The 27518-nt window shown below is 46.7% G+C and overlaps 1 protein-coding gene across 6 annotated transcripts in view; it reads left to right on the forward strand.

The window, feature by feature from the left end:
- The window catches only part of LOC128136116 (solute carrier family 12 member 2-like), a 109601-nt gene extending 102578 nt beyond the window's left edge, over positions 1-7023 (forward strand). For 5 of the 6 annotated variants that reach the window (XM_052775259.1, XM_052775255.1, XM_052775257.1 and 2 more), the window contains 3 exons: positions 240-375; positions 1271-1338; positions 2239-7023. In XM_052775259.1, coding sequence (XP_052631219.1) covers positions 240-375; positions 1271-1338; positions 2239-2374 — 340 coding nt within the window. In that variant the 3' untranslated portion in view covers positions 2375-7023. Of the gene's footprint in view, positions 1-239; positions 376-485; positions 1339-2238 lie in introns of all 6 variants that reach the window. The other variant, XR_008233261.1, reaches the window with a different exon arrangement.
- Positions 7024-27518: the final 20495 nt, after the last annotated feature.

Genomic DNA, 27518 nt, shown 5'->3' on the forward strand with positions numbered 1-27518 from the left:
CCTCCATGGGCTGCAGGAGAACAGCTTGCCTCACCATGGTCTTCACCATGGGCTGCAGGGGAATCTCTGCTCCGGCGCCTGGAGCACCTCCTCCCCCTCCTTCCTCACTGACCTTGGTGTCTGCAGGGTTGTTTCTCTCACGTATTCTCACTCCTCTCTCCCATAGAATGAAAGTCATTGCTGATGTACAGACTAGTACCATATCTGTTTTAATATGGCTGTTCTGTTAATTGTTCCAGTATTACAGCTTTTGAAGAAATGATAGAGCCATTCAGACTTCATGAAGATGATAAAGAACAAGAAATTGCAGATAAAATGAAGGAGAGTGAACCTTGGAGGATAACAGATAATGAACTTGAACTTCACAAAACAAAGGTGCTGTATTCTTTAAACAGTTATGTTAAATGTTGCCAATTCTCTCCCCCCCCCCTTCTGGCATTTGTGGATATAATTAATAAGCTGATTCTTGTTATTCTCTTCCATAGATGCTTTTATGAATAACTCATGGAAAGCAGCATCTTTATAGTTAATGAACTAGTTAATTCCTTGCTGTTCCCGATGTCCACAAACAACCTCAAAACTTTTCAGTGAGATACTTGCAGCAATTCATTCTTGTCTGCTGATAGCTTGTTTCTGCAGACACTAGCCAGCAGGCTAACAAGATTTCAGCTGACCTGAGAACAACAGAACTATAAGAAATGGCTAACTCCAAATGTTTGCTGCAACAAGCACTGTAGCTGATGTGAAAGAGAAAAGTGAAAATGACTGTATAAATGCAAGTTTAAGAAAGAAGTCATCAGTAGTAGAATAGTGGGGAGCTGCTTAAGATGCTAAGCAAGGATACAGTAGTATAAAAAGGAGGTCCATTGTGGAGAGAGGCTTGCCAAACAAAAGTGGGGCTTCTGTAACACTGGCTTGCTACTTACAGGAAATAGTTAAACAAACCTTGGAGATAGTTTAGGGGGCTCTTGTTTCCAGCAGCTGTGAAGGATGATATCATTAGTAGAGGGACTATCTTAAAATTAGCTTTTGTAGTACTTGGCTTATTTGCATGTTTCTAAGTTTACCATTTTTTTCTCTCATGGCCTTGGAACCATAGGTATCTCATACAAATGAACAAGTTACCAAATTGAGGGGGAAGCAGATGCTTTCTATAAATGATACATACCAATTGATCACAATTGGGTTTTTTTTCTTGATCAAATTATTTTTTTCTAGTTTATATATAAAAATAAAAGATCTTCCTCACAATTTTCATTTTTAAATACAGACTTATCGTCAGATTAGGCTAAATGAGTTGCTGAAAGAACATTCAAGTACAGCTAACATAATTGTTATGTAAGTAAATAATTTTTATGGTTATTCTAATTGATATAGTACTGTAAGTTGAACTATAAATATATGTAAATACAGGTTAGAAAGAAGACTGTGCCTTGGCATTAAAGCATAGAAATACTCGAGCAAGTTTCAGTACTGGAAGTAATTACTGATGCATAAAAAACGGCCTATGTAGTTTCATGCTTTTCATATGTTACTTCAGATGACTGCCTCCACATCTGCAGTGCAGCTTGAGATTCTCACATTCATTCCCCTCTTGCATGCCAACTATCCCCTCCTCTTTCACATTCTTCCTTTAAACTCTGTTTTTTCTGGGAAATCTCTCTAGATAAAGGTACTTTTGATCAACATTATTTGCTGATGCATTTCCATGGAACTACAATTAGAATGCAGATTGTAGCTTCTTCACCATGTTTTCCTTTAGGAGCCTGCTTCAGAGCTCCATGTAGTAGTACCACAAATGGAGTTTGATCAGTGCAAGTAGACTTCCAGTAGTTTTTCAAAAGACAACAATATGGTGTGTTTTGGAAGGATTGTGAGAAAGATAGACTGCAACAACTTAGCACCATAAGTAAAAGTTCTATTTTAAAGACTTGAAGAGTCTTTAAAGAAACTTTCTCCAACTGAGGAGAACTCATTGTGAAGCTGCCTGAATATAAAATGGTGATAAAAGGCCAAAAGTGAGGTGTAAGTAGATGTAAAGGCCTGTGGTACTTAAGATATGAACTCTTTTTCTCAGAATTTAATTAATGAGTTACATCTGAAAAATATAGGAAATTGGACTTAATATCTACCTCTTTGCAGAATTATATTTTCATCTTTATGATATGACTTGTACTCCACGAGTTTTTTCTAACTGTTCATTGCTTTTTTCTTTTTCTTCTTTCTTGTGACTTGTAGGAGTTTGCCAGTTGCAAGAAAAGGTGCAGTTTCTAGTGCACTATACATGGCCTGGTTAGAAGCTCTTTCTAAAGATCTGCCACCAATTTTCCTTGTTCGTGGGAATCATCAGAGCGTTCTTACCTTCTATTCTTAAGAGTACTGCACATGGGACAGCTATGACAAAATGGTATTTCAGTGCCCGGAGGAAAGCGACTGAGATGGTCTATAGATTATTAACATCATAGAGGCAAAAAGTGACTCTTCCACTATTTCACTGATTTGAACCCACACAAGGAAAGTCACTGTATTTATAAAGTTGTGACATCTTCAGTTTTATTCTATATTTTCTCTAAATTAATCTTGCTTATTGGGGGAGGATACCTTGTTAGACTGAGGAACAAAACAAGCTTTTTCTTTGTGATTTGAATAGCAGCAATAAAAGTGATTTCTTTTTGAAAGGATTATAAATTTATGAAAGCCTTTTAGCCTTGAGGTGCCTTCTGAAATTAACCAAATCTCATCCACATATTCTATTTTTTAATTTTATATAGAATGTCAAAATCTGCCTTCAACTAAGTTTAGATTAGACTTCCTTTAGGTTGTAGTATCTTCTATATTAAAATAAAAATAAATGCTGCTTTTCAGTCTTCTGTTGAGCTCTTAGTTCTTAGTACTGTATGTTTTTTATTGTTCAGAAAGTTTGTGGGCCTTTTTGTTGTTGTTATCCATTAGATTTAAAATAAAGGTGAGGATTGGGGCAGGTCAGTTGGAGTAAGACATGCCTGATGTTATTGTCAAGACTTTGTACTACTAAATTTTGTAACAGTTAAAATAAAACTAATTGTACTAGCTGATAGGATCTTTTTCAAAAATTTGACATTGTGTACTACTTTGGCATTAGTTTGAGATACACGGTTAACATTAGCTACCTTTGGTGAAGGGTAGTGTGTCAGTCTTCAGTCTGTAGTTCTAATATGAAACTGAATTAATGTTATAGGCTGAGGCTGTTTTTCTCATTAAAAGCAGGAAGAGAAAAAGGCCTGTCCTAGTTCTTGGCCTTTTACTTTTTGATGTCACTTGCAGTTTATTTTGAAACAAAACTGAACTTAAGGCCTGAATAAGGGTAATATGAGCAATATGATGTCATCTAACAGAAAACAGTAAACAATATGTAGAATCTTGCTAGGTCATGCAATATGAAATGTAAAAGGTAAAATTCTCTTGCATTTTTTCAACAAACTGTTAAAAGGGCCACTAGTTAATAAGGGAGATGATTTTAGGTCAGTTCATTCAGTTGTCAGAAAATATATTTAGTCTTATTAAATAATACTCAGGTTTGATTATCTAGCAATTTAGATTTATTCCATACATCCTACTTTATAGGTTTTCTATGTTTAATAAAGAAACTGCCAATTTTGTGTCCTTTCATTGTATGTTTTGACACCTTCATAGAATCATAGAATAGTTTGGGTTGGAAGGGACCTTTAAAGGTCATCTAGTCCAAACCCCCTGCAATGAGCAGGGACATCTTCAACTAGATCAGGTTGCTCAGAGCCCAGTCCAACCTGACCTTGAATGTTTCCAGGGATGGGGCATCTACCACCTCTCTGGGCAACCTGATAATTTAGTCTACTATGAACACTTACACAAGAAATTTTATTTGAGCCTTTATACAAAGATTAATAATGTGAAATGTTTTTTAAATTCACATATTTTGGATAGAAAGTATTGCCTAAAAAAATTTCACAACCTTTTGATATTAGTATTGGACATGTTGCTGGATCAGTTAGTGCTTCAGTGACTTTCATTTAAGGATGCACAGAAAAGGTGTATTTTTATGCTAAATACAAGGTCAAATTGAACTGTAACAGTTCCTTTTGAAGGACAAAGCAATTAGTCATTGTGTGGCAAGGTATAGCTTCAAATCATTATGATTCAAGATTAAAATATTTTACACAGTGCAATAGACACTAGTTAGGTTGTTGGTAAACTGCATTTTTTAGATAAATACATAATTTGGTTTACCTCTGAATATAATGAAAGACTGACTAACGCCTCTTCCCCTCAAACTGGTAGCCCATTGGGATACAAGGAAATATATTGGGAAAATAAATTTCAGACCTTTGATGTCAAAGCCACTAGTAAGCAAGGGAAATTTGGCCTTAACTTCATTATCGTACATTAAGCTATGATAAGAAACTAGTTGAAGCATTTAAGAAATGGCAAGTTGTCTTCTCATATAAAATGATACTTGAGAACTTCTTACATCAATTTTGGGATTTCCTAGTATGGCTGGATGAGAGGGAATTTTTATTTGAAAATTAACCCCTGATAACTTTAGAACTCATCTATGTCCTTAACTTAATAAATACTTCTCAAATAAGTGTTTCCATGTATTTACATTTAGAATTTGACAAAGTGAGATTTGGAGGCTAATGGAAAGGGAACACTTTTTAAAAGCACACTGCAAATTTCTATGTCTTTGGCTTTTATCTGGTTTTTGTGTGTAAAGGGCTAGGAAGAGGTATGTAATGTTTTTCCTAGATCCTTATATTTGCTGGAGAACCTGTTGATCTAAATAGTCATACAGTTCTGTTAGCTTAATTCACAAATAATTGATTTCCCTTCACATACACTTTCCAAGCTAAAAAAATGGAAACTGAATGAAGATTACTGTTATCATTTTAAATTGTCAAGGGTTTGTTGAATTTAATTTTTTTTATTTGCCACCCCCATCTCAAAGAGCCCCTGACAGCCCTCTGCCCAGCCAGATCAGGCACAGGCCACTAATACCCCACACACTGACACTACCCCTCACAGCAGCCCCATGCTCCTGTTGGCTGCAGGCATCTCATACTCTCATTAGCTACTGTGGAGAGGTAGTTCTGTCATGTCCTGTGGCTGTTAAACTGTTGGCCTGGGTGGGGATAACCATTTCTTAGGCCTACTGTATTCCTGGGGGGTGGTGCCCATTGGTGGCTCAGTGGCACCTGTGCTTCCTCAGCCTACCACTCTCCCCTGCACTGGGGTTAAGCCTACTGAGAACTCAGCTGGAAGCAGCAGAGGTAAGGAGGGCTGGGAGGGTGGTGTGGTGTGGCAGGTGTGTGGAGTTGGAGGCCCCCCCCATGTGCTTTGCTCTGGGGTGGGTCAGAGGAATGTGAAAGTAGTGAGGGGTATCCCTGCAACACAGACCACAGGGGCAAGTGGGGTGGGGGCTGGGGGAGCCTTGCACCATCTCCCTGTGTGCTGGTTTTGGCAGGGATAGAGTTAATTTTCTTCACAGTAGCTAGTATGGGGCTATGCTATGGATCTGTGCTGAAAACAGTGTTGATAATTCAGGGATGTTTTAGTTATTGCTGAGCAGTGCTTACACAGCATCAAGGCCTTTTCTACTTCTCACCCCACCCCACCAGCAAGTAGGCTGGTGGTGCACAAGAAGTTGGGAGGGGACACAGCTGGGACAGCTGACCCCAACTGACCAAAGGGGTATTCCAGACCATATGACGTCATGCTCAGCAATAAAAAAGCTGGGGGGAGAAGGACGGGGGGATGTTCGGAGTTATGGCGTTTTGTCTTCCCGAGTAACCATTACATGTGATGGAGCCCTGCTTTCCTGGAGATGGCTGAACACCTGCCTGCAGATGGGAAGTAGTGAATGAATTCCTTGTTTTGCTTTGCTTGCATGAGCAACTTTTGCTTTACTTATTAAACTGTCTTTATCTCAAACCACGAGTTTTCTCACTTCTACCGTTCTGATTCTCTCCCCAATCCTATTGTGTCGGGGAGTGAACGAGTGGCTGTGCAGTGCTTAGTTGCCAACTGGGGTTAAACCACAACACCCTGTGGGGCGCCCTGCCCTGAAGCAGTCCTGGCAGTGGTGTGCAGAGAAGTTGCCGTTGTTGGATTGTTGAAACCAGGACACCCAACCAAACCCAGGACAGCAAATAACACCAATAATTCTCTGTAAAAGTATTAATTTCATCCAGCTGTCCTTTTATAAAGTGTTCTGAGATTTGTTTATACATGGTGTTGTGTTGTAAATGCATTTTTGTTGTGCTTCAGTGAAATCTTGTAAAATATGCCATTAACAGGAATCTAATAGCAATAATGTGTACGTAAGTGAAGAAAGGCCTCTCAACTCTCTTCCCACCCCTTGGGGATGGCAGGGAGGTGGGTAATGGAACCTGATAAACTGTAGAAAATCAAATTCTAGTGTGTACGCTTTTGGGAACAAGTACCTCATCTTCCTAGTCCCTCAGTCCCCGTATGTAATAATAACTACAAAATTCTGCTAATAAAATTTGACTTTTAGTGAAAGAAATAGGAAATATTTTCTCCGGATATTTTTTCAGGAATTCAGACTATAATAGCAACACCAGGTGGCAGCGTTGCCTTGTAATATTTAAGGTAGTAAATGAAACTGCACTGTCCGACAAATTCACTTTATTTCCTGCACTGGTCCTTGTGTGTCATTTGCTAAACCACTTAGTGCTTTGAATAAACTTAAAGCATATCAGCATACTAGTAATCCTTTGCATTACATTTTTTTCTTTTACAGTTTTGACTGTGGATTGCAGAATTTAAAATATTTATTTTCCTCCTTTTGGGGAGGTGGGGGGGAATAGAATATTTTTATCCTAAAGGATGCAGATATCTCTGTGGAAATGTTGCCTGTTGAGTTCATAAAGCCTCTTGGAGGTAGCCACCATTTCATAAAGCACTGGGTAGGGCCTGTTTCTCTTAGTGGTAATTTCCAGCTGTTTTTAACCTCAGAGAACCATAAGGCTAAAAGCCCCAGGCAGAGAGAGGAGAACTTTTAAACAGAAATAGTCTAACTAACATGTCCTATTGTCATGGTTTAACCCCAGCCAGCAACTAAGCACCACATAGCCACTCACTCACTTCCCCCCCCCCCCCCCCAGTGGGATGGGGGAGAGAATCGGGGGGGGGGGGGGGGGGAAGTAAAACTCGTGGGTTGAGATAAGAACAGTTCAATAAAACAGAAAAGAAGAAACTAATAATGATAATGATAACACTAAAAAAATGACAATAATAATAATAAAAGGCTTGGAATATACAAGTGATGCACAATGCAACTGCTCACCACCTGCTGACTGATGCCCAGTTAGTTCCCGAGCGGCGGTCCCCCCAGCCCCACTCCCCCCAGTTTATATACTAGGCATGACGTTACATGGTATGGAATACCCCATTGGCCAGTTTGGGTCAGCTGCCGTGGCTGTGTCCCCTCCCAACTGTGGCAGTACATCCCGCCCCCCATCCTGCCAGCAGGAAACAAAACTTCTCCAGGAAGGGAGAAGGGGAAGGAAACCCTGGAGGCTGCAGGTTGAAATTTGAACTGGCCAATCGAGATGCGCCAGGTACACCGAGGTGACCCTCCTAGCCAATAGAATTAAATGACCACAGGTCAGATTCGACAGGGGTATAAACGGGGTCCCGCCGGAGGACACGTTGGCAGTCCTCCTCGGAGCAGTGGGTCTGCAGTCGGGGACTCTCCCTCGGGCGGGGGCACCGCCCGAGGTAACTCCTCGAGGGAGAGAGCCCTCAGCTTTTAGGTGAGTGATACGCGCATTTTGAGCCATCACTTTAAATCTTGGGGATTCTTAAGTCAGCCGTGTAGTATTAATTCTCTTTACATCATTGAGCCTGTGATTTTATAGAATGTTACCGGACTTCTAACTAACTTTTGCTGAAGAATAAATCTGAGTTTTAACACCTGTTGGATTTGGTTAGTCGTGCATCCGTAACACTTTGGCGTAGTCGGCAGGATGGTGTTAATAGAGGAATTATTACGGAGGCACGGCTGCAGCCCTTCTCCCCCAGGTCTGGACTGGGCGAAGGAGAAGTGGTCCGAGCCGGCAGCGGTCGTGGAGAGAGTAGAACTATGCCGCGGAACTTGTCGAGATGGCAAAGGCAGTGTGTGTGCCCTCCTAGGCGCCTGCTTGATTCAAGCACAGAACCGAAAGAGTGATTCTGCTAAAAGGCAAGGGGAAATAGATTGTCTGAAAGTGGACTTGGAGGAAAGGGACGTGCGGCCCCTTATTGAAACAGAAGGGCACGCGGGTCCGCACGGTGGGAGCCCCTGGAGCGCTGTTTGTACGGCCCCTTGGTTGGGACCCGAACTCGGCGAGTTGCAAGCTAAGTTTTCGCGCAAGCCGGGCGAAACCGAACCTGAGTATTTGTGGAGAGTTTCTCTAACGGGGGAGGATTGGATACTGTTAAGTGATGATGAAGCGAGAGGTTACTGGGGACCGGGAGTGTTTCTGAGGGCTGGACCGGCAAGTGATCAGTCGATAACGTCCCGAGTAGCTTACTGGGCTGGGGGTGTGGACCCCAAGGAGAGAGGAGAATCTGTTACTATCCGGGAAAAGGGACTGTCGGAGTTAACGGAGGGCAGCAGGAAGGTCCGCCCAGCCGGTTGTAAACCCCGCCCCGAGCGGTCTCGAACTCGGGGGCCGTCGGGTCGGAACTACGATCCCGGAAGGGACGGTCTCTGGCGGAAGGCACCGGCACTGGGGGCAGCCCGAGCCGTGCTGCACGGGCAGTCCGCCGGCGGCATCCGGGGGTGGGATTGCTGGAGGGGAAAGCTGGAGACCAAAGGGAAGCGCCAGCAACCCCGCCCCCTCGGGAAGAGAAACGGGACCCTTTCGCGGCACTGCGAGAGGAACTGGAAGGGCTAAAAACTAGGAGCTGCGGTTTGGGGTTCAGGCCGCCCAGTCCGCATGGTGAATACCTGCCAATGGTCTGCCGATAAGGAGCCTCATATACACATTCCTGTAGGCCCAAAACGGATAAGTTTGGAATTCTTAATTGATACAGGAGCCCAAATTAGTGTTTTAAATGAGCAACAAGCTAGTGAGCTGGGAATTAGGCTATCAAGAAAGGCTATAAACATTAGAGGAGTAACAGGGGTGACAGAAAAATGCCCCATAGCTCGAACCCAACTTTGGCTACCGGGGGAAAAAAAAGAATGACAGCTGTGGAGGTGGCTTTAAGCCCCCATGAGGGAAATTATACTGGGATTTGATGTGCTGGCAGGCAGACAATGGTATCTACCCAATGGTAGGTTCTGGAGCATTGGGGGCAGGGAGGCAGAGGCTATTCATGTGAGAACATTGCAGGTTGCTCCTGCACTACCGCAATCTAAGGTAACCCGTGTCCCTCAATACCCACTTCCAGCTGTGGCCAAACAGGGCATTTCGGAAGTAATTAATGATCTGGAGAAAAGAGAGATCATCAGTTGCACCCATTGTCCTTATAATTCTCCTGTTTGGCCAGTCCATAAATCAGATGGAAGGTGGCGACTAACAATTGATTATAGAAGATTGAATAGTAATACCCCACCATTAATTTCTGCCGTCCCAAGTATCACCTCAGTGATAACAGCAATACAGGCTGCAGCCCACCCATGGATGGCTGCTTTAGGTGTCAAAGATATGGGGTTTTTTTATGGTTCCCTTAAAGGAAGAGGACAAGCCCCAGTTTGCCTTCACTTGGGAAGGGACCCAATACACCTTTAATCGACTTCCCCAGGGGTACAAGCACTCCCCCACTATTGCTCACAATGCTTTAGCCAAGCTCCTTGATGCTGTGGAGGTACCACCAGGTGTCCACATATACCAATATATGGATGATATCCTAGTTGGTGGGGACAACAAGGAACAGGTAGGACAAGTGGCTGAGGACGTCTGGAATCTGTTAGTCAAAAATGGGCTATTGGAGAAAACATATACCAGGGTTTTCGGTGATTGGCCGCCCTCTTTATGACTTACTCCGAAAAAACAGAAAATGGGATTGGACTTTGCAACATACAGAAGCCCTCACCATTCTGAAAGATGAGCTTAAGGCTTATCAGAGACTAGGTCCATTGCACCCATGAGATCCTTTAAGGGTGGAATGGGGATTTGCTGAACATGCCTCATACTGTGGTGTGTTTCAAAAGGGGCCACAGGGACCAGCTAGACCATTATTATTCTCCTCCACGGCATTCAAAGAAACGGAGCGACGATATTCAGATTGGGAAAAGGGGGTCCTCTCCCTCACTAGAGCAGTTAAAGAGGCTGAAAAGCTGCGTACCTCACAGGATGTTATAGTACAGGGTCCTTTCCCTCTCTTAAATTCAATCCTCAATGGGTCACCTCCTCCGGAGGGAGTAGCCCAAAAGGCCACAGTTAGGATATGGTATGTATACCTAGAAGGGATAAGCCAATTGCTCCCACTAAAGGAGGGTCTGACTAAAGCTTTCAAATTACAGCAACCTGTAGACCCTGACCCAGCCTTGCTGGGTCAACCATATAAACCTTCTCCAATTGAGGAGGCACCTGAATTCATGGCAGGCTCAGATGTGCAGGGAGTGTGGTTCACAGATGCATCTGCCTGTCGAGTGGGATCAAAATGGCAATATAAAGCAGTGGCGTTGGAGATTGGTACTGGGAAGGCAGTCGAAGAAGAGGGTGAAGGTAGTGCACAAGTAGGAGAACTATGGGCTTTATTACTGGCCACAGAGAATGGTGCTACCATCGTCTATACTGACTCTTATGCAACCTTTAAGGGTGCTACAGAGTGGATATGTCAGTGGGAATCTAGTAAGTGGGAAGTAGGTCATGCGAAAGTGTGGAGGACAGAGGACTGGCAATGTCTCCTGGCAATAGGGAGATCCTGACCTTTAAAGGTGGGATGGGTGAAGGGACATGCTTGGGATGGAACCCCAGCTGCGAAATGGAATCAGCAGGTGGACCACCTGGCCCAAATCAGGATGGTCACCAGTGAGAAGGAAGATTGGGATAGACTAGCAAAATGGTTGCATATCAAACGAAGCCACTCGGGGAAAGCAGATCTCTATTATGAATGCCAATCTCGGGGTTGGCCAGTGTCTATGAAAACCTGTGAAGCGATTCTTACAGCTTGCCCACAATGCCGAATAAGGCTTAAAGCTAATCACCCAAACCAAGCTCCAGCCCAGCATATCAGACAAGGCAAGGCTCTTTGGAGCACGTGGCAGGTTGATTACATTGGTCTTCTGAGACCATCTCATGGGAGTGGAAAGACTCACCACATCAGTGCCTGGTGGATAATCCCGGACTTCTAACCCTGTGACCCGGTTTTAAGACCGAGGCCTAGTGTGTGCTTTTTTACAGGACCATGAAGGAACGAGTCATTCCAGTCCTTTTGCTGACAGTGATGACGGTGACGGGCATGGATGGTGAAGATCTGGATGATAATGTCGTGGCAAAATGATGGACATTAATATATCACGAGTCCTTGACCTCGCATGAGAGCAATGTAACAATTATAATTGGTCACCAAGTGCAGTAAATACTAGTTCAGTATGAAACACCAGATGTGACTATATCCTCCAACTAACCCATGGGATCACGGGGTGGAGTTGAAGTGGTACTCGAGGAACATCAATAGGGCACCCTAGAACTGAGTTTACAGCTATCAACCTTAGCCAACGCTACATCTAACAATTCGGGGACTCTCAAACAATCGGTTATAACATATTGGTAAAATGACTATCAAAATTTGGGCTGTATTGGATTAGATGCCAAAGAAAGGGAAGGGTATATGTAAAGTTTTGAACATGTCAATGGACAACTGCTGTGTTCACTCCAAATGTGTCATTGTGGCTTCAAGACTAAACCAACGAGAGAATACGGCAAGAGACTCGGAGGCAATTGCTTCTGCACCAGGGACCAACTGGTTGGGAAAAGTTTTGATATGTTCAGATTTTCTTTCACGGGGTGGGCGACCAGCCTTCTCTAATCTTTAATAATGCTTGTAGTTATGATTACTGTAATCTATATTGCAATAAGTTCTATCAAATGCTTAGTAGTGAAGCCTGTACTAACGGTTAAGTATACTCCTTTAAACTGTCCACGCACTGGATATTCCTGTGTTTGATATTCCACTTTAGTTCTAGACCAGAAGGGAACGATGACCCACAATGAGCGTCAAACTCGCCAAACTGCACCCCCTTTTAACTTTGGAGGCAAGAGGTGACTGTACCACCACTCCAAAGAAACCAGTCGAATCATGACTGTGGTCACGGGGTGGATTGTGGCAGTACATCCCGCCCCTCCATCCTGCCAGCAGGAAACAAAACTTCTCCAGGAAGGGAGAAGGGGAAGGAAACCCTGGAGGCTGCAGGTTGGAATTTGAACTGGCCAATCGAGATGCGCCAGGTATACCGAGGTGACCCTCCTAGCCAATAGAATTAAATGACCACAGGTCAGATTCGACAGGGGTATAAACGGGGTCCCGCCGGAGGACACGTTGGCAGTCCTCCTCGGAGCAGTGGGTCTGCAGTCGGGGACTCCCCCTCGGGCGGGGGGCACCGCCTGAGGTAACTCCTCGAGGGAGAGAGCCCTCAGCTTTTAGGTGAGTGATACGCGCGTTTTGAGCCATCACTTTAAATCTTGGGGATTCTTAAGTCGGCCGTGTAGTATTAATTCTCTTTACATCATTGAGCCTGTGATTTTATAGAATGTTACCGGACTTCTAACTAACTTTTGCTGAAGAATAAATCTGAGTTTTAACACCTGTTGGATTTGGTTAGTCGTGCATCCGTAACACCAACTTCTTGTGCCCCTCCAGCCTTCTTGCTGGCTGGGCATGAGAAGCTGAAAAATCCCTGACTTTAGCCTAAACACTACTTGGCAACAACTGAAAACATCAGTGTTATCAACATTCTTTTCATACTGAACTCAAAACATAACACTATAGCAGCTACTAGGAAGAAAATTACCTCTATCCCAGCCGAAACCAGGACACCTACCTTTTTTCAGAGTGATCTGTCTTATTACACAAGATATTCTTGCTTCATAAGCAGTAACTAAGAGATATGTCATAGAATCGTTTAGGTTGGAAAAGACCTTTAAGATCGAGTCCAACTGTTAACCTAACACAACCAAGTCCACCACTAAACCATGTCCCTAAATGCCATGTCTACACGTCTTTTAAATACCTCCAGGTATGGTGACTTAACTGCTTCCCTGGGAAGCCTGTTCCAATGCTTGACAAACCTTCCAGTGAAGAAATTTTTCTTAATATCCAATCTAAACCTCCCCTGGCGCAACTTGAGGCCATTTCCTCTTGTCCTATCACTAGTTACTTGATAGAAGAGACCAGTACCCACCTCACTACAACCTCCTTTCAGGTAGTTGTAGAGAGCGATAAGGTCTCCCCTCAGCCTCCTTGTGATGGGTTGACCCTGGCTGGATGCCAGGTGCCCACCAAAGCTGTTCTATCACTCCCCCTCCTCAGCTGGACAAGGGAGAGAAAATATAACAAAGAGCTTGTGGGTCGAGATAAGGACAGGAGAGATCACTCACCAATTACTGTCACAGGCAAAACAGACTCAGCTTGGGGAAAATTAACTCAATTTATTACAAATCAACCAGAGTAGGGTAATGAGAAATAAAACCAAATCTCAGAACACCTTCCCTCCACCCCTCCCTTCTTCCGGGCACAACTTCACTCCCGGATTCTCTACCAACCCCCCCCAGCGGCACAGGGGGACGGGGATGGGGTTTATGGTCAGTTCATCACACGTTATTTTCTGCCGCTTCATTCTCCTCAGGGGGAGGACTCATCACACTCTTCCCCTGCTCCAGCGTGGGGTCCCTCCCACGGGAGACAGTCCTCCACGAACTTCTCCAACGTGGGTCCTTCCCACGGGCTGCAGTTCTTCACGAACTGCTCCAGCATGGGTCATTTCCACGGTGTGCAGTCCTTCAGGAGCACACTGCTACAGCGTGGGTCCCCCACGGGGTCACAAGCCCTGCCAGAAAACCTGCTCCATGGGCTCCTCTCTCCACAGATCCGCAGGTCCTGCCAGGATCCTGCTCCAGCGCGGGGTTCCCACGGGGTCACAGCCTCCTTTGGGCATCCACCTGCTCCGGCGTGGGGTCCTCCACGGGCTGCAGGTGGATATCTGCTCCACCGTGGACCTCCATGGACTGCAGGGGGACAGCCTGCCTCACCATGGTCTTCACCACGGGCTGCAGGGGAATCTCTGCTCTGGCGCCTGGAGCATCTCCTCCCCCTCCTTCTTCACTGACCTTGGTGTCCGCAGGGTTGTTTCTCTTACATGTTCTCACTCCTCTCTCCGGCTGCCGTTTACGTCCGTCCCAACTTTTTTCCTTCTTAAAAATGTTATCCCAGAGGCGTTACCACTATTGCTGATTGGCTCGGCTTTGGCCGGCAGCGGGTCCGTCTTAGAGCCGGCTGGTATTGGCTCTCTCGAACACAGGGGAAGCTTCCAGCAGCTTCTTACAGAAGCCACCCCTGTAACCCCCCCGCTACCAAAACCTTGCCACACAAAGCCAATACACTCCTTTTCTCCAGACTAAACAACTCCAGTTCCCTCAGCTGCTCCTCATAAGAATTGTTCTCTAGACCCCATTGCTCTTTGGACATGCTCCAGCACCTCAATATCTTTCTTGTAGTGAGGGGCCCAAAACTGAACACAGTACTCAAGGTGCAGTCTCACCACTGCTGAATACAAAGGGACAATCACTTCCCTAGTTCTGCTGGCCACACTATTTCTGATACAAGCCAGGATGCTCTTGGCCTTCTTGGCCACCTGGGCACACTGCTGGCTCATATTCAGCTGGCTGTCGACCAACACCCCCAGGTCCTTTTCCGCCAGGCAGCTTTCCAGCCACTCTTCCCCAAGCCTGTAGCATTGCATGGGGTTGTTGTGACCCAAGTGCAGGACCCGGCACTTGGCCTTGTTGAACCTCATACAATTGGCCTCGGCCCATCGATGCAGCCTGTCCAGATCCCTCTGAAGAGGCTTTCTACCCTCAAGCAGATCAACCCTCCCTCCCAACTTGGTGTCGTCTGCAAACTTGCTGAGGGTGCACTCAATCCCCTCATCCAGATCATTGATAAAGATATTAAACAGAACTGGCCCCAGTACTGAGCCCTGGGGAACACCACTCGTGACCGGCTGCCAAGTGGATTTAACTCCATTCACCACAACTCTCTGGGCCTGGCCATCTGTGGTGGTGCATTTCCCCCCCTCTCTGGGCTGATCTACGAACTCGGGGAGTCTCATTAGGCCTTAGCATAAGTGTAATGAGTTGGGTGGTTAAGCGTCCCTTGACCGTACCAGGAACTCTTGCATGGCTAAGACAGGGAGCTGCACTGACCATACCAAGGACTCCTGTTGCCTGGCAGAGGCTGGGGACAGGAGTAGGGATAATTAGTAATTTCCTGACACCCTTGGGACATATCTCAGTGCTCTCCTGACAGCCTTGGAGCATCCGGTATCTGAATCTTAAGTCATTCTCTGACCGCCTTGCAGCCTTCCTTATCTGAATTGTAAATCATGTGAAACAGTACCAGTGCTACTGGAATCCCAGTAATTTGCTGATGACTAAAGCCAATTATCTCGCGAACCTATAAACAGCGGTACTAAGTGAGACCCTTTGAGCTCTCCTGGACTGCAGCGGGCTGCGACCAGCATCTCCCTCTGAGTGGGATGCCTCTCAGAACTTGTAAACTTTTCAGTTTGTGAAGATCAGAGGTCTGTTGCCGAAAGCCAACGGGAGGCTGATACTCTTCGCTCACTTGAGGCTCAACCCTTCGCCCACTGAGAAAGATGCCGAAGCATTTGATGTGAATATTTTCACTGAACTTGAGCGGAATTTTTAACAGGTATACCTTTTTTACTTGCTTATATTTATATCTCTTAGTGTCTTCGTACATGTGTGTGTACTAACCTGAATATTCTATAGCAAGTATATTACAAATATTGCTTTTCGAATCTATACATAAGTCACTGTCGTGAACTTTATTCAGCTGTGAATGAATCTCAGGCTGCTATTATAGTCATAATCCCTTTAGACATAAACCATTGACCAAGTCGGGGACTAGGAGTCGATCCAGCCGCACCTAAGCTCCATCAGGAGTTTAGAAAGCAAGGGGGTCTTCTCTGAACCTCGTGACTCAATGGGAGGGTTTCCCCTACCTTTTTACATTCCCAATCTCTCTACCAATCATGATAAATCAATTCTAACCCAATTTTCCTTTGTATGTTTCTCTCTTAACCTTTTGCATCGTTGGTCTCTGTATACATAATTTTAGTTTAATTCTAACTTAATTTTCCTTTGTACATTTCATCCATGTATTAAGTAATAGAGTGAACCTTGACATCGAATTCTGTGAAGTTGCACTTTTATAAATTCCTGTTAAATCAGTTTTGCTAATACCCTTGACGGTGATTCTTTAAGCAGTCCAAACCACTCCATTTCGTGACACCATCCAGCCAGTTTTTTACCCAGCGAAGAGTACGCCTGTCCAAGCCATGAGCAGCCAGTTTCTCCAGGAGAATGCTGTGGGAAATGGTGTCAAAGGCCTTACTAAAGTCCAGGTAAACAACATCCACAGCCTTTCCCTCATCCACTAAGCGGGTCATCTTGTCATAGAAGGAGATCAGGTTAGTAAAGCAGGACCTGCCTTTCATAAACCTATGCTAACTGGGCCTGATCACCTGGTTGTCCTGTACATGCCGTGTGATGGCACTCAAGATGAGCTGCTCCATAACCTTCCCCGGCACCGAAGTGAGACTGACAGACCTGTAGTTCCCCGGATCCTCCTTCTGGCCCTTCTTGTAGATGGGCATCACATTTGCTAACCTCCAGTCAACTGGGACCTCCCCGGTTAGCCAGGACTGCTGATAAATGATTGAAAGTGGCTTGGTGAGCACTTCCACCAGCTCCCTGAGTATCCTTGGGTGGATCCCATCCAGCCCCATAGGCTTGTGTGTGTCTAAGTGGTGTAGCAGGTTCAGCCAAGCCGGTCTTCTTCCCCACCAGCTCATCTTTCGGCACATGCTCTTGCACCTTTAAGATTTCCTTCTTGAAGAATGTCCAGCCTTCCTGGACTCCTTTGCCATTTAGGACTGCCTCCCAAGGGACTCTGTCAACCAGGCCCCTAAACAGGCCAAAGTGTGCCCTCTGGAAGTCCAAGGTAGCAGTTCTGCTAACCCCCCTCCTTACGTCTCCAAGAATCGAAAAACTATCATTTCATGATTGCTGTGCCGAACACAGCCTCCAACTATCACATCACCCACAAGTCCTTCTCTGTTCACAAGCAACAGGTCCAGCAGGGCACCTTCCTTAGTTGGCTCACTCACCAGCTGTGTCAGGAAGTTATCTTCCACTCACTCCAGGAACCTCCTAGACTGTTTCCTCTCTGCTGTATTGTATTTCCAGCAGACATCTGGTAAGTTGAAGTCCTCCATGAGAACAAGGACTAGTGATCATGAGACTTCTCCTTATAGAATATTTCATCTGCCTTTTCATCCTGGTTCGGTGGTCTGTAACAGACTCTGTGCTGGTTTTTGACATCTGCTGGAAAAGTAGCACGTCGAGCTGTAGGCAATCCAGGAGACTCCTGGAGTGCATCGAGGATAACTACTTAAGCCAGGTAATAGACAGCCCTACCAGAGGGGATGCGATATTGGACCTGTTGGTCACCAACGCAAGTGAGCTAATGAGAGATGTCAAGATTGGAGGCAGCCTGGGCTGCAGTGATCATGCACTGGTGGAGTTCACAGTCCTGAGGGATAAGGGACAGGTGAAGAGTAAAGTCAGGACCCTGAATTTTAGGAAAGCAAACTTCCAGCTGTTCAAGGAGTTAGTCAAGAGGACCCCCTGGGAAACTGCCCTCAGGGACAAGGGAGCAGAACAGAGCTGGCAGATAGATGCCAAGGAGAATATCCATCCTTTATTGGATGCAGAGGGGAACATTGCCACCAAAGATGAGGGAAAGGCTGAGGTACTTAATGCCTTCTTTGCCTCAGTCTTTAATAGTGAGTCCAGTCATCCTCAGGGTACTCAGCCCCCTGAGCTGGAAGACAGGGATGGAGAGCAGAATATACCCCCCATAATCCAGGAGGAAATAGTTAATGACCTGCTATGCTGTCTGGACACTCAAAAGTCTATGGGACCAGATGGGATCCATCCAAGAGTACTGGGGGAGCTGGCAGAGGAGCTTGCCAAGCCACTCTCCATCATTTATCAGCAGTCCTGGTCAACAGGGGAGGTCCCAGACGACTGGAGGCTTGCCAATGTGACTCCCATTTACAAGAAGGGTCAGAGGGAGGATCCGGGGAACTACAGGCCTGTCAGCCTGACCTCGGTACCGGGAAAGATTATGGAGCGGCTCATCTTGAGTGTGCTCACATGGCATATGCAGGACAACCAGGGGATCAGGCCCAGCCAGCATGGGTTCATGAAAGACAGGTCCTGCTTGACCAACCTGATCTCCTTCTATGACCAGGTGACCCGCCTAGTGGATGAGGGAAAGGCTGTGGATGTTGTCTACTTGGACTTCAGTAAGGCCTTTGACACTGTCTCTCACGACATACTCCTTGAGAAGCTGGCGGCTCATGGCTTAGACAAGTGTACTCTTTGCTGGGTAAAAAACTGGCTGGATGGCTGAGCCCAGAGGGTTATGGTGAATGGAGTTAAATCCAGTTGGTGGCTGGTCACAAGTGGTGTTCCCCAGGGCTCAGTATTGCGGCCAGTTCTGTTTAATATCTTTATCACTGATCTGGACAAGGGGATCGAGTGCACCCTCAGCAAGTTTGCGGATGACACCAAGTTGGGAGGGAGGGTTGATCTGCTCGAGGGTAGGAAGGCTCTACAGAGGGATCTGGACAGGCTGGATGGATGGGCCGAGGCCAATTGTATGAGGTTCAACAAGGCCAAGTGCCGGGTCCTGCACTTCAGTCACAACCCCATGCAACGCTACAGGCTTGGGGAAGAGTGGCTGGAAAGCTGCCTGGCAGAGAAAGACCTGGGCGTGCTGGTTGACAGCTGGCTGAATATGAGCCAGCAGTGTGCCCAGGTGGCCAAGAAGGCCAATCGCATCCTAGCCTGTATCAGAAATAGCGTGGCCAGCAGGAGCAGGGAAGTGATCGTCCCCCTGTACTCGGCACTGGTGAGGCCACACCTCGAGTACTGTGTTCAGTTTTGGGCCCCTCACTACAGGAAAGACATTGAGGTGCTGGAGCGTGTCCAAAGAAGGGCAACAAAGCTGGTGAAGGGCCTGGAGCACAAGTCTTATGAGGAGCAGCTGAGGGAACTGGGGTTGTTTAGTCTGGAGAAATGGAGGCTGAGGGGAGACCTTATCGCTCTCTACAACTACCTGAAAGGAGGTTGTAGTGAGGTGGGTGCTTGTCTCTTCTGTCAGGTGGCTGGTGATAGGACGAGAGGAAATGGCCTCAAGTTGTGGCAGGGGAGGTTTAGATTAGATATTAGGAAAAATTTCTTCACTGGAAGGGTTGTCAGGTATTGGAACAGGCTTCCCAGGGAAGTGGTTGAGTCACCATCCCTGGAGGTATTTAAAAAGCATGTAGACAAGGCACTTCAGGACATGGTTTAGCGGGCACGGATGATGGTTGGACTCAATGATCTTAAAGGTCTTTTCCAACCTAAACGATTCTATGATTCTATGTTCTTTAAGGATGCTTTCCATAGAGCGCAAGAGCTCTCAATCCCCAGGTGTAAGAAATCAGGAAAGGAAGGCAAGGGACTGGCATGGATGAGTCAAGACCTGCTGGTCAAACTGAAGGGCAAGAAGGAAACGCACAGGCAGTGGAAGCAGGGGACAGGTATCCTGGGAAGAGTATAGGGACATTGCCCGCTTGTGTAGGGATGGGGTCAGAAAGGCCAAGGTGCAGCTGGAGCCAAACTTGGCAAGGGATGCAAAGAATAATAAGAAGGTGTATTGGGTCTGGCTGAGATGGAGTTAATACTCCCCATAGCAGCCCTCATAGCACTGTGCTCTGCATCAGTAGCTAGAAAGGTGTTGATGACACACCAGTGTTTTGGCTACTGCTGAGCAGTGCTGGCACAGCATCAAGGCTCGCTCTCCAACATTTTTGCCCCCCCCTCAATGGCAGGCTGGGGCAGGGCAAGATCTCGGGAGGGGACATAACCAGGACAGCTGACCTAAACTAACCAAACAGGTATTCCATACCATATGACGTCAGCTCAGATATAAAAGCTAAGTAAAGGGAGACGGGGGGGGGGGGCATTTTTGTCTTCCGGAGCAACCACTACACGTACTGAAGCCCTGCTTCTCAGGAAGTGGCTAGACATTGCCTGCTGATGGGAAGTAGAGAATAATATCATTTTTTTTTCTTTGCTTTCGCGCACGACCTTGGCTTTCACTTTATTAAACTGTCCTTATCTTGACCCACAAGCCTTTTGTTATATTTTCTCTCCCCTGTCCAGCTGAGAAGGGGGAGTGATAGAGCGGCTTTGGTGGGCACCTGGCATCCAGCCAGGGTCAACCCACTACAGAAGGGCTTCTATAGGTATGTCAGCCAGAAAAGGAAGGTCAAAGAAAGTGTACCCCTCCGATGAATACGACTGGCAAACTGGTAACAACAGACGAGGAGAAGGCCGAGGGTACTCAACAACTTTTTTTGCCTCAGTCTTCACTGGCAACCTCTCTTCCCACACCTCTCGAGTGGATGGATTGCAAGATGGGGACTGGGGGAGCAAAGTCTCTCCCACTGTAAGAGAAGATCAGGTTTGTGACAGTGTTCAGCTAAAACAGTATTGATAACATAGCAATGTTCTGGGTATTGCTGACCAATGCTTGCACAGCTTCAAAGCTTTCTCTTTTTCCAACTCTGCCCCTGCAGCGAGTAGGCTGGGGGTATATAAGAGGTTGGGAGGGGAAACAGCTGGGACAGCTGACCCGAAATGATCAAAGGGATATTCTATAGAATACAGCATCATGCTCAGCAATAAAACTGGGGGTTAGTCTTTCCAAGTTAGTCATTGCTTAGAGACTGGCTTGTCATCCGTCTGCTGGTGGGAGGAGGTGAGGGATTGCCTTTGCATTACTTGGGGTTTGTTTTTTTTCTTCACTTATTAAACTGTCTTTATCTCCCCCTGTCGTGGTTTAACCCCAGCCAGCAACTAAGCACCACGCAGCCACTCACTCACTTCCCCGCCCACCCAGTGGGATGGGGGAGAAAATCGGGAAAAAGAAGCAAAATCCGCAGGTTGAGATAAGAACGGTTTAATAGAACAGAAAAGAAGAAACTAATAATGATAATGATAACACTAATAAAATGACAACAGCAATAATGAAAGGATTGGAATGTACAAATGATGCGCAGTGCAATTGCTCACCACCCACTGATCGACATCCAGCTAGTCCCTGAGCAGCGATTCCCCGCCCCCACTTCCCAGTTCCTATACTAGATGGGACGTCACATGGTATGGAATACCCCGTTGGCCACTTTGGGTCAGCTGCCCTGGCTGTGTCCTGTGCCAACTTCTTGTGCCCCTCCAGCTTTCTCGCTGGCTGGGCATGAGAAGCTGAAAAATCCTTGACTTTAGACTAAACATTACTTAGCAACAACTGAAAACATCAGTGTTATCAACATTCTTCTCATACTGAACTCAAAACATAGCACCGTACCAGCTACTAGGAAGACAGTTAACTCTATCCCAGCTGAAACTAGAACACCCCCCATGAGTTTTTCTTGCTTTTGCTCTTCCTATTCTCCACTCCGCCACCCCCCCCCCGTGGCTGTGGCTGTCCTGCTGGGGGAGGAGTGACTGAGCAGCTGTTTCAGTGTTTGGCTGATGGTCAGGGTCAACCCACAACAGACATTAAATACAAATACCATCCTGCGCTATTTTTCTGTGTAAGCAATTGCTGCAGTGGCTATATAGAAGTTACACAACTGCCAATTCATGAACAAGTTGGTCTGCACACAATAGTGTATGAGAGTGGAAGTGTTATATAAAATAATCTCTCTATTAAAATGTTGCTCGCATTAAGGGAAAAGTTTAGGAGACCCATTCTTAAGCATTGTTTTTACTTGTACGTTGTTTTCAGTGTAGCCACAAGTTTCTTTAACTCTTCAAGCTAAAATGGGCAACTTTTCAGTTCTTGTTTGTTTTTCTCTTGATCTGTAATGTGACTAATTTTCTCTTCCCCTGCCACTCCCTGTCCCCAAGTCTCAGATCATTTAGTCTTTGACTTCTGAGCTGAGACTGCTAATAAGTTTGCCAGTTAATTCAGTCATTTGGTATTGAAACGGGGAGCCAAAGGAACCTTAGTAGATATAGTAGATATATGGATGTAGATAGGAACTGTTTAATAATTATCTAGCTTATAGTGAAGTTAAAGAAATTTCAATAGAGGTAGACATGGCCCAAGGGGATGAGAAGTGATGCTTAACGTTTGCATTGTTGAGGCTGGCTGGGTCAGGAGATAGTCCCTGATAAGAAGCAGCAGTCGACCCCAAGAACCAGCCAAGACCGGCCTTGTGACTTCTTGGAACTAATTTTAATATGAAGCGGGGATAGATCATGCCTATGTATAGGCGTATTGCAAAACTCTATGTATATGTAACACTTGACTGTATAAATTTGAAGCGAACTGCCGAGTCAGGCGCGCACGACTTTGGTGGGACTACTCCCCGTGCTGCCCAGCACTGAATGAACATACCTACTTTACAATCTCACTGATTGTGGAGTCTGTTTCCGCACGTCAGTTAGTATAATCAATAAATGCAATTGAATACTCGCACTTAGCCTGTGTGTTCTTGAAAGCGGATCTGTGGACCCAGTTCCTATTTCGTGGAACACCAAGGTACTAGAAGGATAAAATGTGGGCGTCCCCTTTTCATGCAAATTAACTTGCAGTTGTTTAATTGGTGATACATAATAGAGTTTGTTTTAGCAATTTTTGAGACTTGATTCAGAAATATGAAACACTATCATGTTGTTATCTGGATTATATTAACACTCAAAGCAGGTTAAGTTAACCAGGGATGAATGTGACTCTCAAACTCTAGGGGTTTTTTTTTGACAGTGCATGCTTTTCACTACCTTGAGTTTCCAGAAAGCAGCAGTCTTTCAGGAGTGCTTGCCAGCTGTGGTGGGTGCTTTACAGAGATCAGGGGAAACTCTGGAGCAAGGAAGACATACCCTTGGGGGAAGAGGATCTGGTCAGGGAATACTTAAGTGAACTGGACATACATAAATCCATGGGCCCTGATGGGATGCACCCACGAGTACTGAGGGAGCCAGCTGATATCATCACAAGGCCACCCTCTTGATAATCTTTGATTGATCATGGCAACAGGGAGAAGTGCCTGAGGACTGGAGGAAAGCAAATGTCACTCCTATTTTCAAGAAGGGCAAGAAGGAGGACCCAGGGAACTATAGGCTGGTCAGCCTCTTGATAACCTTCTATGATGAAATGACTAGTTTGGTAGATGAGGGGAGAGCAGTGGACATTGTCTACCTAGACTTCAGGAAGGCTTTTGCCACTGTCTCCCATAAGATCTTCATAGAGAAGCTGATGAAGTATAGGCTGGATGAGCAGACAGTGACTGAAAACTGGCTGACTGGCTGGGCCCAGAAGGTTGTAATCAGTGGCACAAAGTCTAGTTGGAGGCCAGTAACTAGCAGTGTAACCTAGGGGTCAATACTGACTCCAGTCCTGTTCAACATCCTAATTAATGATCTGGATGATGGGCAGAGTGTACCCTCAGCAGGTTTGCAGATGATACTAAAATGGGAGGAGTGGCTGATATGACAGGGAGTTGTGCTGCCATCCAGAGGGACCTCGACAGGCTGGAGAAATGGGCTGACAGGAACCTCAGGCAGTTCGAGAAGTAGAAGGGCAAAGTCCTGCACCTGGGGAGGAACAAACCCAGGCACTAATACATGCTGGGGGTCACCCAGCTGGAAAGCAGCTTTGCAGAAAAGGCCCTGGAGGTCCTGGTGGACACCAAGTTGAACATGAGCCAGCAATGTGCCCTTGCTGCAAAGAAGGTGAATGGTATCCTGGGCTGCATTAGGAGGAATGTTGCCAGCAGGTCAAGGGAGGTCACTCGCCGAGGCGATCATCTCCAGTGCAGGTGCATTCCGCAGCGGAGTGGGGGATAGCAGCTGTGCAAGGGGGGTTTCCTGAGCCAGGGAAACCCCAGGAGAGCACAGAGACCCACCAGGAGCCGGCAGCTCTCACGAGGGAGAGCAGCTGATGAGGCATGGGCGGGGCCAGGAGTAGTGGCAGCCACCCCCCACTCCCACAAAGGGCAGCCCTAGGGAGCGCTAGTGACTAGGAGCGCTGCGAACAGAGCATGGCATGGCAGTTTGCACAGGAGGGCACCTCTTCGAAGGAGGGGACATTCCACTGGCCGAGTGGAGAGGCTTGAAGTCCACATAACCCAGCAACCCAACACCATTTTGTGACCATCTGCACAGGCCAAGGGCACTCATCCTACCTGACCCTCAAGGCAGAATGGTGGGCACTCGCCTGAGAGCAAAGGCTGCAGCTCCGGCTTGGGGGGGTCTTCACCATCTACCCCAGCAGTGGCTGATGCCCCCACCCAGATGGAGCTGCTGAAGGGAGAGGCTGCAGTGCAGACCTCAGACTGCAGGAAGTGCCTAAACCTTTCTCCTGGGGCAGGGACAGGCAGCAGACCTGCCTGCAAAAGGTGTGCCCAGGTGGAGGACCTCCTGCAGCAGGTGGCTGAGCCACAGGAGGTGGTGAGAAGGCTGCATAGCATCAGGGAGGCTGAGAAGGAGTTAGATAGCTGATTCCAAGTGCAGTCTGCAGTGGACCCACAGCCCATGGCCAAACAGCCAAAAACTCCCCCACTGGCACACACAGAAGAGAGGAGGGCCAATAATGCAGAAGAATGGAAGCTTGAAACAGCAAGGACCAGCAGGAGGAAGGGACTTCCCCTGAAGCCTGAGGTGCCCTTGCAGAACTGTTTCACTGCTCTGCAGACTGAAGAGGAAAGACCTGTCACATCAGGAGAGGCGCTGGAGCTGAGTGAGGCAGCCTGATCTGCTCCCCGTATAACAACCAATGTGTCCTGGGTTCAGCTGGGATAGAGTTAATTTTTACAGGAACCTGGGAGGTGGTGGTGGGGGGGGGGCATAGCCGGGGCAGCCGACCTGAACTAGCCAAGGAGCTATTCCATACCATGTGACATCATGCTCAGTATATAAATGGGGAGCGGGCCAGGGGGAGGTATCTCTCGATTTTCGGTGGCGGAGCGTCGGGTTCCGGGTGGTGAGCAGTTGCACTGTGCATCACTTTTTTTTTGTATATTCTTTCATTAGTACCGTTGTTGTTGTTGTAACCTTTTTTTCTGTGTTGTCCCAGTAAACTGCCCTTATCTCAACCCTCGAGGTTCCAGGTTTTTTTTTTCTTTTCTCTCCTCCGTCTCCTCCCTATCCCACCGGAGGGGGGCGGGAGGAGTGAGCGAGCGGCTGCGTGGTCCTTTGTTACCGGCTGGGCTGAAACCACGACAGTCCTTTTTGGCGCCCAACGTGGGGCAGGAAGGGTTGAGATAACGACAGATCTGGCCAGAGCGTGTTGAAACAAATTTGTTATATGCATTTCTTATATTAGATAAATAGATGTTAGTCACAATGTTGATTCATTTGTTTACATGGTGGCGTTTTGTAAGTTCTTATGTGCTCTATGTATTGCCTGTAGTTACGTTTCTCACCTCTGGGAGAGTGATTGGGATTATCATTTTGCTGTACTGGGCAATGTCGACTTGTGAGATGATTACATCACTGGTCATGAGGTTAAGCTGGTATCTGTATGAGGCAGTGATATCATTTCCATACCTCGGGCACCTTCTATCGGATTTTATTGGTAATTACACTCAATCCATGGGGAAGTTAGGGGGGGATGCTTCCCCCCGTCCGTTTGCCTCCCTTCTCTCCTTCTGACTAATTACAACAGCCTTTGAGAATTTTGAATATCCTTGGGATGCACAAGCCAGTGTACTGTTAGTGCTATGCCTCCTGAATATGTTTCAGGTCTTGTTTAGGGCTACAAAAAGGCTCTTTAAGAGTACCCACCCAGAGATCTGCCCCAAAGCTGGATATTCATGGGTGGCACGGCATGTGGGAGGATATGGGCAGGTATCTAGAGAACTTCTCACCTCCAGTGGCTTGGAAGTTCACTCCTGAACAACTACAGAACCCTCATGAAGTGGTAGAATATTTGAAAGAAAAATGCTGTGGCTATTCCAAAGACGTACAAGTCACTGCACTGTGCTGGGCCCTGGCCATTATCTACCAAACACTGCTTGATATTAGGCAGCACCCTCAGGGGGGAAAAGATGGAAAACAGGACAACAGGCACCGTGGCTACCCCTACCCCGACAACAGGCACCGTGGTTACCCAAAACCCCAACAACAGGCACCGTGGCTACCCAAACCCCCGGCAACAGACACCGTGGCTACCCCAACCCCGGCAACAGACACCGTGGCTACCCCAACCCCGGAGACAGATACTGCAGCTAAACCAGAGAACCAACCTGTGCCAGTATCAGTCGCCCCTGTACAGAAGAAGAAACACACAAAGAAATCAGTTCGCTTAGTGAGAGATGAAGATGAACCAGGGTCATCGCGGAGAAAAGGAGGAAGAGGCAGAACCTGAAATAATTACCCGATCTCTATCCCTGAGTGAGTTGCGTGACATGCGAAAAAGATTTTAGCCGCCACCCAGGTGAGCACATTGTTACCTGGCTGCTCCGATGCTGGGATAATGGGGCTAGTAGTGTGGAATTAGAGGGTAAGGAAGCCAAGCAGTTGGGATCTCTGTCTAGGGAAGGGGGCATCGACAAGGCGATTGGGAGAAAAACACAAGTCCTCAGCCTCTGGAGGCGACTTCTGTTAGGTGTAAAGGAAAGATACCCCTTCAAGGATGAAGTTACATGTCACCAAGGCAAGTGGACCACCATGGAGAGAGGTATCCAGTACCTGAGGGAATTAGCTGTGCTGGAGGTGATTTATAATGATCCAGAAAATGCGCAGTCACCCACAGATCCAGATGAAGTCCAATGCACACAACCCATGTGGCGGAAGTTTCTACGAAGTGCACCACCAACCTATGCCAACTCATTGGCAGTAATGTCCTGGAAAGAAGGCTATGGACAAACGGTGGATGAATTGGCTGTCCAACTCCGGCAATACGAAGGAAGTCTCTCTTCCTCCCTACGGGCCTGTGTCTCAGCTGTAGAGGAATTGTCCCGAGAGTTCCAGCAATTCAAAGTGGATATGTCCTCCTGCCCACCTGTACAGGCCCGCATCGCAGCTATTGGGAGTAAGCACTCCTCTGCCCAAGAGAGAGGAGAGAGAAAGTACACACGACGGGCTAACCTGTGGTTTTACCTGCGTGACCATGGAGAGGACATGAGGAAGTGGGATGGAAAACCTACCTCAGTCCTGGATGCACGGGTACAGGAGTTGCGA

This window comes from Harpia harpyja, chromosome W (genome assembly GCF_026419915.1).
Source record: "Harpia harpyja isolate bHarHar1 chromosome W, bHarHar1 primary haplotype, whole genome shotgun sequence".
NCBI classification, from domain to species: Eukaryota; Metazoa; Chordata; class Aves; order Accipitriformes; family Accipitridae; genus Harpia; species Harpia harpyja.